The sequence below is a fragment of the Artemia sp. Qi Xiang Cuo genome, chromosome 14, assembly GCF_049724085.1.
Source record: "Artemia sp. Qi Xiang Cuo chromosome 14, ASM4972408v1, whole genome shotgun sequence".
NCBI lineage: Eukaryota > Metazoa > Arthropoda > Branchiopoda > Anostraca > Artemiidae > Artemia > Artemia sp. Qi Xiang Cuo.
The window spans coordinates 56929768-56942539 of NC_142807.1; the positions used below are offsets into that span (position 1 = coordinate 56929768).

Genomic DNA, 12772 nt, shown 5'->3' on the forward strand with positions numbered 1-12772 from the left:
AGTAGAAGTAGTAATAATATCAACAGTATGCAGGGGTGACTCGAAGGGGGGATGAGGGGGGTGACTCAACCCCTGGTTATGCAAAGTTGTATAAGTAATCTATTATAACCCCATTGAGGTCCCACGTGTTCAATTCTGAGACAGTCTAAGTTGTATTTCATTCTCCTGGAAACACTTGCATTTTCAAACTTCTCAGTAAAGGAATGGCTGATTTTGACAGAACTCACCTTCAATTGTAAAAATCAAACACTAAATTCATTTGTAAATAGAATAGAGTCATTTTATTTTATTGTTTAATTTGAATTGTCTAATATCGTTTTTCAATAGAGTAGTGTAAATTAAATGAGGTTTAAAGGGACTGGTCTGATAATCTAGCAACTGGCCTTAAAAATCTGTTTATGCTCGCATATTGTCGGATTGTTGGTAAAACTTCGACTACGAGTGGAAAAGAAGGCAAGAAATTTCTTGCCTAATTAAAAGTAATAAGGATTCAGAGAAAAAAAAGCCCCAGGAGACCATTTCAAAACAAGTATATACAGGGTAGTGAAAAAGCTCGATTACAATTTGAGGTTGAGAGGGGTACAACGCTTGAGAACGACAAGCAAGACTTGGTTGTGTACCCAGAATCTTTTTCCCTAGAACAGAAGCGCTTTAGAATACTCTGTGATAGCTCATTCAAGTTGGGAGCTAAGTTTTTGCCTGGGACGAAAGTAATGAGTAACGTTAAAACTTCTAAGGAACAGAAATTAGATAAAAAATTATTCCAAATGTGTGCCTCCGGCTCTTCACAGTAATTTTGATGTCATACCATCGATCAACGTGGGTTACGAGAAGTAGTCAAATATAGGGCAAGACGTTTCCAATCAAAGACCCAACAAGGTATTTTTGTATGTTTTACCAAGCTCGAATACATTATATCATTAGTTGTTAGTTCCAATAACACTGTTAAGACTGTCTGGGAACATTTTATGAGGAACGCAAGAGATATTTTGGTGGAAATACAATTTACATTATATTCTTTTTTTGAGTTATGTAAGGAGTTAACAGTCGATTTCACTGAAGAACTTCTTAGTATTTCAACAATTAGTGCAGATTTTGTCGAAAGTTGCAATGGCAATTTTGAATGTATAGTTCACAAGGGGTGTTGGAATAAGGAAGCCGATCTCCAGCGAAAACAAAAAAAAGTAACTTATTTCAGATAGTCTTAATCAACCAAAGTCTTAGTTCATCCTTCAATATAAAAAATGAAACAGTGGTGTTTTCATCTAGGATGGTATGAGGATTATCAGTTCCTAGAATACAATATCGAGAAAGATGCTGAATTCTGTTTCCTGTGTTTCCTTTTCTCCGGTGGTCCCAGGTGCGACTAGTTCAAAAAAGCTTGAGCGGTAGCCGGTCTGCGGCAAGGGCACAAAATGAAGAGCAAAGAAAAGGCGAAGAAAGAAAAACTGGCAAGTCATTTCTCTTCCGATTCACAAAAAGGAGCCTTGTTCTGTTTTTGTCATTTCGTGAATAACAACAGTCATGGGGATTTCTTACTTAATAAAAGCGCTCGAACTAAGGTTTTGCAGCAAGCAAAACGTGGAGAGAAACAGAACAACTATGAAAATTTTTTGACGTTGCAGGGACCCTAACAAGACAGGGCATTGGCCTTAGGATTCATAAATAGCAAAACGGCAAATTTGTTCAATTTGTTCAGCTTGTAGCTGAGATTCGTTGCAGCTCTGGATCATAGGTAGCGCGCTACCGCTGCCTCAGTAAAGAACGATGTGATCACAATGTGTTTTTTTTCCATACCCGGGCACTTCGTATCGAAGGAGTTGTCGTAGAAACTTCGAAAAGGGCTCATTCGATTGGAAATTGGAGTGGCCAGTGCCCTTTTTAATAGTCGAAAGTGATTGGAGGGCAACTAGCCCTCCCCACGCCAATCATTCCCCCAAACACATTCAATCAAAATTTTGAGATAGCTATTTTGTTCAGCGTAGTTGATTTCCACATAAAAGATACCTTTTTAAGGAGGACACTGCCTCACAGCCCTCAGGGCAAGGGTTTTAAGTTATGCCCTAGGGGCATATAAGGTTTTTAAAGAAGGCGTTGTCGTAGAAACTTAAAAAAAAACTCATTGGATTGGAAATTCTAGGAAAAACGGGCTAGTGCCCTTTTTAATAGTCGAAAGTGATTGGAGGGCAACTAGGCCCCCCCCCCCTCGCCCTTCATTCCCCCGAACACATCCAATAAAAATTTTGAGATATCTATTTTGTTCAACGCAGTTGAACGTTCTGAAAACTAGGTCTTTTAGGATGATAACCCCCTCAGAGCCCTCACTGCAAGGGTTGTAATTGTGCCCTGGGGGCATATAAGGTTTATATAGAAAGTTGTATAAATCATAGGCAGCGCCATCGCGCTGCCTAAGTAAAGAACGGGGACACTAAAAAACGAGACAAGAAACGGGAACTGAGCAATGAGGAGGACATTCCCCAACAACAATCAGGGCAAGGGTTTTAAGTTATGCCCTGGGGGAATATAAGAACGATGTTATCACAATGTATTATTTATTAATTTTTTCCTTTAGAGCGGGGCGCTTCACAGTAAAGAAGTTGTTCTAGAAACTGTAAAAAGCGCTCATTCAATTGGAAATTGGAGTGGCTTGTGCCATTTTTAATAGTCGAAAGTGATTGGAATGCGACTAACACCCTTTCCACGCCCACCATTTCCCGAAACAAATCCAATCCAAATCTTGAGATAGCCATTTTGTTCAGGGTAGTTGATTTCCAGATAGAAGTAATATTTATGAGGACAGTCACCCACAGCCCTTAGGGAAAGGGTTGTAAGTTATGCCCTGGGAGCATATAAGGTTTTTTATAGAAGGCGTTGCCGTAGAAACTTCAAAAAAGGCTCATTCGATTGAAAATTCAAAGGGCTAGTGCCCTTTTTAATAGTCAAAAGTGATTAGAGGGCAACTAACCCGCCTCTCACGCCCACCTTTTCCTCAAACAAATCTAACCAAAACTTTGAGATTTTTATTTTGCCATTTTATTCAACGTAGTTTTAAATTCTTGAAATTAGGTTTTTGCGGATGACAACCCCCCCCCCAGCCCTGAGGGAAAAGGTTGTAAATTATGGCCAAGGGTCATATAAGGTTTTTATTTAACGCGTTGTCGTAGAAACTTCAAAAACGACTCATTTGATTGGAAATTGAAATGGCTAGTGCCCTTTTCAATAGTCGAAAGTGATTGGAAAGCTACTAACACCCCTTCCACGCCCATTATTTCCCCAAACACATCCAATAAAGATTTTTAGATAGCCATTTTGTTCCACGCAGTTCAAACTTCATGAAATTATACCTTTGAGCAGTACACTCCCCCCACAGTCGTCAGGGCAAGGACTATAAGTTATGCCCTGGGGGCATATAAGGTTTTTATTGAAATATTTGTCGTAGAAACTTGAAAAATGGCTCATTTGATTGGAAATTCAAAGGACTAGTGCCCTTTTTAATAGTAGAAAATGATTTGAGGGCAACTAACTCCCTTCTCACGCCCACCTTTCCTCCAAACACATCCAAGCAATAATTTAGATAGCCATTTTATTCAACGTAGTTGAAAGTTCTCGAAATTAGCTCTTTTAGGAAGACAACCCCCCCCCCCTCTTCCACTGCCCTCAGGGCAAGGGTTGTAAGTTATGCCCTGGGGGCATATAAGGTTTTATTGAAAGTGTAGAAACTTCAAAAGGGCTCATTCAATTAGAAATTGAAAGGGCTAGTGCCTTTTTTAATAGTTGAAAGATGATAATAGTTGAAAGTTGAAAATAGTTGAAAGTGAAGGTGACCTTCTCATGGTCACCTTTAACTCAATTCAAATTTATATAAAGGTCTACAGGTATCTAACCCTGTCTGTGAAAAATTTGCATCCATAACAATATTAATTGTTTTCTGAGGTTACACTCTTCGAAAATATGGATACCTTTAGCATCTAAAGTAATGTAGTCCCTTCCATACCTAATGAAATATGTTTATTCAGCTATCTAAGGCTATGAAAAAGCGAAATTGTACAAAAACCACATAAAAAAAATTAGTGCACTCTCATCCCTGGGCTATTCAGAAAACGTATAAAGGCGTGTTTGCCATATACTTATTGTGATCCGTGATTTTGAGAATGAATTAGTATCAGAATAGAAAACAAATATGTCAAATAAAAAAAAGCTTCAATTTTGATCAAACAAATTTTTCAAAAGTTCAAATAATTAGACTTGGTTTAAATCTAACCAAACCAAGCAGGTTCTTCATTTTCAAAAAGGTTACTCGCTTTGAAGAAGTTTCGTTAAATATAAACATTTTTGCTGCTTTTTACTTCTTCTGAAAAAGTAGTCAAATACAATGCCTGGAATAGTGGGCTTCGGCGACCATTAACCTGGACGGAGCTTTTTCTACCAGTGTAGAGCGCCTTGAACAGGTGGCAATATTTATCAGGGAATCACGTTCGTTTTAGTATCAGCCAAAAGGACTCACGGTCGATCGAGTCGAAACCTGCTTTAAAGTCAACAAATGCAATATATGCTGTATGCTGGAACTCACGGGCTTTCTCGATGACCTGTGGAATAGTGTATATCTGCTCGGTCGTGGATCTGTTGGGCATGAAACCTGCTTGCTGAATCCGGCGGCACTTACGGATGAACTGGATACTCTTATCAAGCATTATCATTGCGAGTAGTTTGCCAGGCACTGACAAGGGGGTGATTCCTCTTTAATTTGAGCAATCGCTACGGCAACCTTTCCGCTTCCATAGAGGAAAGATTATCACTACCTTCGATTCTTCAGGTATCACTTCGGTTGACCATACGAGGGAGAAAAGCATGTGCAGCCAAAGTAGCATTACCAGTCCTCCGCACTTTAGCAGTTCGACGGTGATTCCGCATGTTCCTGGTACCTGGGTGTTCTTCATTCTCCGCAAGGCCTTTAGTATCTCTTCTACCGAGGGAGGATCAGGCTCTGTTAGATTTTTATATGTTTTTTTCTGAGTGGATGTAGTTAGGTTGGGGTCAACGACGATTCTTTCGGTGTTTAATAGCTTTGCGAAGTGCTCCTTCCAACGATCAATTTGCGCGTTTTCACCTTCCAACATATCGCCACAGAAAGATTTAATTGCGCGTATCTCTGGTGGTTTCCCTTCGCTAAGGTCTCTGATAAGGTTGAAAAATGACATGACGTCACCTTTTCGAGCCTCATCTTTTAGCTCTTCAGCTTTTTTATCAACAAATTGTTGTTTTTCACGGAGAATAACATTGTTTCTAATCCCATCTAGCCGTCTGTATGAGGGCATATCTCCGGCCCACTGCGTTTTCCGGGGCTATTCAATGATTTGCAGTGCTTCTTGCGATAGCCAGGGCTTCTTTGAATACATCATACGACCAACGGTTTTAGTGGCAACCTCTAGTACACCCTTTTTATAAGTCTGCCAGGACGTGTCCGGGTCAACAAGTGTATCCAGGCATTCAAACCTATTCTGAATTTCAACTGAGTACTTTTGGTGGAAAGCTTCAATTTTTAGTTTCTGTATGTCTGAATTTGGATGGTGCCGTTCTGAAGGCTAGGCTTTAAAACGCGAGCGGAAGTCCACAGAAACTAATCGATGATCTGTATTCCCTATCTCAGCACCGCGATATGTTCTATAATCAGTGATGAGCGCCATCTTCGGTTGAGCATGATACAGTCAATCATCTTCCGCGTTCGCCCATCGTTGCTATACCATGTTGGCTTATGGATGTCTTTCCTGTCAAACAGGTTGTTGGCAATGACCGATTCGTACATAGCGCACAGCTGGAGGGGCCCATTTTCATTCAAAGAGTTAGAGGTAACCGGTCCAACTACAGATTTAAAAGCTCCGCTGGGGTTTGATACAGTTTCAATGAAATCGCCCACCACGGCCAAAACATCGTGAGGGGAAATCCAGGATAAAGCAGATGTCAGAGCTGAGTAGAAATTGTCTTTTTCGACCTCTGGTTCAAGAGGAGACGGTTAATCTAGTGTATGTAACAAGTAGATCGAACGATTTAAATGGTGAAATACAAAAGTTATTGCCATCCCAGGACTTAAAAAGCAATGTTTAAAAACCAAGTTCACACTGCAGTCTCATCACCTGCAGTATATTTTAGCTTTTTTGCTATTATCAGTTTTATGCAAACGTTCGATAATATGTGTCCCGGAAAAGATGCAATAAAAACTATACTATTGACATAAGAATGTTTGTTTCATCCCACAGAAATAAGGGGTGTTTCTGTTGTTATAAATTTCCTTTTTTTTAGAATTACTTCAGAAAAAAAAAGTTGAAAAACAACAGATACTTTTAAATGAAGAGAAATTCAACTGTATCTTGTTTTCCCTTTGTAAGCTTTCTTAGCTTAGTAGGAAATACCAGGAGTAGGAAATAATTATAAATTATCCTTCTTTCACTCTCAAAGAAGAAGATATTCATACCCAAAGATAACAAAAATAATATATGGTAAAATAGACCGGGGCGAAATATTATGCCCTGGGGGCATATATGGATATTATGAAAGGGATGGTTGCATAGAATTCAGAGAGAGCTGATGCAATTGGAAATTGGAAGTTCGAGCTCTAATTTTAAGAGTTAAAAGGGATCAGAGGGCAAACAGCCCTCCCCCCCTACTATGCCATCTTTTTTTCAAATGTATCCAATCAAAATTTTGAGTCATTTTTTTTTAAATAGTCCAAAGATACCAAAAATTCTGGGGTCAATACGGCCCCCAGAGCGCGGGAGGTAAGTGTTGCAAGTTATTCATTGGGGGCATATAAAGTTTTTACAGAAATGTTGGTCGTATCAGCTTTGAAAAGGGCTTAATTGATAAGAAATTGAAAGTTCTAGTTTTCTTTTTGATAGTCAAAAGGAACCGGAGGGCAACTATTCCAACCCCCAGCCATGAGCCTTTAGGGGAATAGTAACATGTCATATTGTATGTGTATTTAATGAAGGATAAATCTTGTCTTATCCTTCCCTCTTTTCCCCAAGTGCATCCCATCGAATTTTATAGATAACCATTTTGTTCAAAATAGACCAAAGATCATATAAAGAATTCCGGGGTTGACGCAACACCCTAGAGACTGGGGGCAAGTGTTTTGAGTTATGCCCCAGGGTAAATAAGGTTTTTATTGAAGTGATGGTCGCATAAAACATTCTTGTTCCATTTTAAGAGTCAAAAATGGTCGGAGGGCAATTTCCCCCCCTCCTCCACCTATTATCTCCAAGTGATTTCAGTAGAGGTTTTTAGATAGCCATTCTGTTCAAGGTTGTATATTTATTATATTACAATACTTTTGGGAATGATACAGCCCCGCAAACCCCGAGGTCAAGGGTTGTAACGTATTTTCGGAGGGGGGGGCATATAAAGCTCTATGGAATAGAATGGTCAAATAAACTTTGGAGGAGGCTCATTTGATTGAAAATTGAAAGTTCTAGTGCCCCATTTTAAGAACTAAAAGTGATCAGAGGGTAATAGCCCCCCCCCCCTCACGCCCTCTTTCCCCAAATGTATGTGATATGAAATTTGAAATAGCCATTGTGTTCAATTTAGACTAAAGATTATGTAACAATGTCTTGGGTTCGATATAGCCCCCAGAGCTTTTGGGCATAGATTGTAATTTATTTCCCGGGGGCATATAAAGTTTTTTATGGAATAGGTGGCCATATTTCCCTTTAAATTAGTCAAAAGTGATCGGAGGGCAAATAGTTCTCTCCTCCACGCCCTCTTTCCCAAATACATACAATTTATCTTTTGAGATAGTCATTTTATTCAAAAAAATCCGAACAACATATAACAATGTCTTAGGAATTGACACAATTCCCAGAGCCCGGGACAAGGGTTGTAACCTATACCCCAGTAGCATATTAGGTTTTTATAGTATCAAAAACATTGGAAAAAGCTTATTTGATTGAAAGTTCAAAGTTTTCGTTCCTTTTTAAGGTTCAGTAGTGATCAGAGGGCAACTAGACACCCCTCCATGACCTCTTTTTCTCAAATGCATTGGTTCGAAATTTTCACAAAGCCAATTTTGTTCAAAATAGTCCAAATGTCATATAACTATGGTTTCAAGTTTAACCCTCCCTCCCCCATCCCCGGGGAAAGGGTTGTAAATTATGCTAGTTACCAATCGTTAACATATACAGTTCTTATGAAAAGCTTGTTCGTATAAACTTTGAAGGAGGTTCATTTGATTGGAAATTCATATTTTTTTGGCTCTTTTTATGAGTCAAACGTGATCAGAGGGTAATCAGCCCCCCCCCCGCCTCTTGCAATTTTCCCAAATATTTCCGATTAAATTTTGAAAAGGCTATTTTGTTCAAAATAGTCTAAAATTTAAATAACTATTACTTAAGGGTTTAAAATTCCATATGGCCCCAGGGGCAAGGCTTATAACATATGCAAGTTGCTCATTAAGCTGTTTGTGGTAGGGATGGTCGTATTAACTTTGGAGGGGGCTCATTTGACAGGAAATTCAGACTATTTATATATATATATATATATATATATATATATATATATATATATATATATATATATATATATACAAAATTTAAAAATCAAGCTGAAAACTAACAAAAAATCTTTCACTACTAAAGAATAAATAAAACCGGAAACAAAATCAAATAAAGAATCATAGCAAAAAACATAAAACAGGTTCAAATATAAATGAATAAATAAATCTTAAAACAAGTAAAACTTTGATTGAACATAAAAATCAAGCTTAAAATGAACAATAGTCACTACAAACATGAGTTTGGCTACTGCCCCCTTCCCTAGCAGTCAAAGTGTAAAGCTTATTGCGTCATTGGCGCTTTATTGAAAACTGAGTGTGTCTTGAGCAGTCTTGGAAAGAATAAATAAAATTAAACTGAATAATTAATATAAATGATATTAATTGCTGAAATTTTATCAACTCAAGATTCACTATAATTTTGATTTTATTTTCAATGATGTAATAAGTTTAAAAGAAAATATTGGTATTATAATTCGTTTTAGTGAACCACAAAATGCGCAGTAGGCTTTAGTCTTTTATACTTAGGGAAATGGGAAATAGCCACACTCTTGATTGTAGAGAAAACTATATGTGTCTTGAACAATCTTGGAAAGAATTAATAGAATTAAACTGAATATTTGATATACATTGATATTAATTGCTGAAAGCTCATTAGTTCAAAAATTATTTTAACTATAATTTTAATTTCTTTTCAGTGTTGTAATAAGTACAAAAGAAAATATTTGTAATATAATTCATCTTGGTTATAATTTGTTGCCTGTTACATATAACAGCTAGCATCATTTATCAATTGTCTTCAATTAATTATATTGAGACCTTACCGTTTTCTTTATACCAGTAATTTGTCAAAGTGTGTTGTAAGAAAATTAGAATTAAAGGAAATTGATGCAAGAATCCTTTCCTCAAACTTCTAAGAGCCATTTAGCTACTCTAGGATATTTATGGTATGGTTCTGGGATTCAAGAGGAGATGGTTAATCTAGTGTATGTAACAAGTACATCGAACGAGTTACATGGTGAAATACATATGTTATGGCCATCCCAGGACTTAAAAAGCAATGTTTAAAAACCAAGTTCACACTGCAGTCTCATCACCTGCAGTATATTTTTAGCTTTTTTGCTATTATTAGTTTTATGCAAACGTTCGATAATATGTGTCCCGGAAAAGATGCAATAAAAACTATACTATTGACATAAGAATGTTTGTTTCATCCCACAGAAATAAGGGGTGTTTCTGTTGTTATAAATTCCCTCCTTTTTTTTAGAATTACTTCAGAAACAAAAGTTGAAAAACAACAGATACTTTTAAATGAAGAGAAATTCAACTGTATCTTGTTTTCCCTTTGTAAGCCTTCTTACCTTAGGGGAGGGGCAAGTATTTTTTTTAAATCAACATTTTCCAAATCTGGGGGAGGAGAGGAGAAAGGTTGCTATATTGTCATCGAAAATATCAGAAAATAAATCATTTTCATCATTAGGCTTAAGGGTGCACACTTGGTCCATGCATATTTACAAATCAGAATGCCCCGTACTCATAAACTCTTGACTAGTTCTATTCTATTTTGAACTAAACCATTTAAATCTTTCAGTAAACTTGTCAAATGATGCACTTGGGGGCTTCTATATAATATTAAAAATATAAGCTCGATATTACAACTGAATTACTATGCTAAGAGTTTCTATCTTACCTTCATTCCAAATTTCCAAAGCCTTTCTTATTTTCCAGTTTTAATCCTGCCTGACGGTAAAAGCCAGGCCTCCACGCTGCATTGACAGTCGATTGCAAGGTGTCAGTTCATGGCCTGGAAATATTAAAGGACGAGAGAAGGCTATCCTGACCTGTGAGAGTTTCACGTAATGCTATTTTATGTAAATTGATAAATAAGGAAATAATACCAAACATTTCATGGTAAGAAGACTTAAAAGGGCAATTCCACGTACACCCATGAAATTTGGACCGGTCTAACTCTTGCAAAGCTGATAACTGGCAATATTTACTAGCAAGAGATGATAAAAGGCTAATTTGCGACCATTCATATCTATCAACAAATAATCCTCAACATTAAACACAATATTTTCTAAATCACTCAGTGTTCAACAATAAATACTAGTCAGATCACCAGGAGTAGGAAATAATTATAAATTATCCTTCTTTCACTCTCAAAGAAGAAGATATTCATACCCAAAGATAACAAAAATAATATATGGTAAAATAGAAATAAAGAAAAGTTCTTTAACGAAACCGAATGCAACAAAAATACAGTCATAACAAAGTAAAGACAAAAATAGAAAAAGCAGCAGAAACACGGAGACAAACATTTACAATAACCATAAATTATAAAAGGCTAGAATTGATTTTACTAACCCAAATCTTGAGAAGCAGGTTACAATATAAAAGTATCTCTAACTTAAATTTAACTGCAAGTAGCTAATACGTTAAATGAATAATAAACAAAACTGAAGAATAATGTAATTTCCCATAGCTGGAGATCTAAAATTAGACCAAAGAAAAACATTTACGGTTGACGTACAAGTTCCATGCACAAATTTTTAATGTTTCTTTTTTTGCCTTTTTTCCTGTTCTGTGTTTTTAATGTTTCGACCCAAGGCGATTAGTTTCAGCTTTGTGCATCTACTAAAACACCTTCTTTCAGTAAATATAGTCTAAAATATAGTCTAATATATAGTCTAAAAGTGAACATTTGGACGATACATCCTCTTCTCTTCTTAAAACCACCCTGTTCTTCTCTTACAACTTTATACACAGCATTTCCAATTACAAGAAGTATCATCATACTTGGTATTTTGCTTCCTATAGAAATAAGAATATACCCTCTATAATTGCCACACTCACTCTTATCACCTTTCATACGGAAGATTAGTTAAAGCTTTCCTAAAATCACCAGGTACTTCCCCTTTCATAAAAATCATATTCATAATCTTCAGTAGCTTATCTCTAACCTCACAACCACCTTATTATCAAAAATCATTAACCACACTATCAGCACCTGGGGCCCGTTTATTTTTTAATCCTTCTAGTACTGTCACTATTTCCTCCTCACATATAAATCTTCCTTTAAAAAGTTCCAACAACTTTTTCAATCTTTTCTTCGGTATATCTTTACCTGTAACTCAGTCACAGTTTAATACATTCTCAAAATATTTGCCATATCTCTTTAACTCTTTTCTTAGTAATAATTCTGGCTCCGTTCCAGTCTTTACCACTGAAAAGTCCAGATTGAAAATTACCTCTCAATTTATCAACATGCTAGTAAAATATTTTACTATTATGCCGCCTAGCTCCATCTTCTAGGTCTTCGGCAATTTTATCCATGACCTCCACTTCAGACCTGTTTAATCCAAATTTCAATGCTTTCTTAAATTTAGGCATTATTCCTCTTATTTTCATATGATCTTTCACTCAAATAATTCTTGGACAAGCCTCCTCTGTATTAAACATAACGCATTTTCACTAACATTTCTAGCTACGTTTCTAACTTATCAGCAACTTCACATTATCAGACATTTCACAAGCTATTTTACTAAAATTGTTCCATCCATCTTCTTAGCTGTCAAATTTTAAACTTTCAAGCTGCGTATTTAACTGCTCCTGGACAGTTTCTCTCAAATTTTCATCCATGAGTCATAGCTTCCAGGAAGGTAATTACCCTTTCTAAATTTCTGCTTTAAATTAACCCTAAAAACTAATACGGAGCAGTCTGTAACAATCACTATTTTCTTTTCCTACACCAAATTTACCAAGGCTAGAATATCATCCATCTCTATTTTTACCGACCTGGGCATTAAAACTCGTTAATAAAAATACCATATTCCCACCTGAGACCCTCTCTATTTATTCCTGTAGCTGTAAGTAAAATTCTTCCAAGTCACTAGAATCCATCAGTCGGTTCTACAGGGGCATATATTACTATGATTGATACCCTGCACTTTAATCATATTAAATAAAAAAAAACAAGTTTTTTTTAACTAAAAGTAAGGAGCGACATTAAAGCTTAAAACGAACAACAATTATTCCGTATATAAAAAGGGCTGCTCCCTCCTCAACCCCTCGCTCTTTACGCTAAAGTTTTTTATTGTTTTAAAACAGAAAGTTATGAGACAGAGTCAAACTTTAGCTTAAAGAGCAAGGGGGTGAGGGGGGGGGGCAGCCCCTTTCATATACGGAATAATTTCTGTTCGTTTTAAGTTTTAATGTTGCTCCTTA

At 36.6% G+C, this 12772-nt stretch overlaps 1 protein-coding gene across 1 annotated transcript; it reads right to left on the bottom strand.

Moving 5' to 3' along the window:
• Positions 1-4739: 4739 nt before the first annotated feature.
• LOC148944675 (uncharacterized) lies at positions 4740-5315 on the bottom strand. Its single transcript, XM_089099988.1, has one exon. It carries the CDS (start codon positions 5313-5315, stop codon positions 4740-4742), a length of 576 nt encoding a protein of 191 aa, XP_088956114.1.
• Between the last annotated feature and the right edge of the window lie 7457 nt (positions 5316-12772).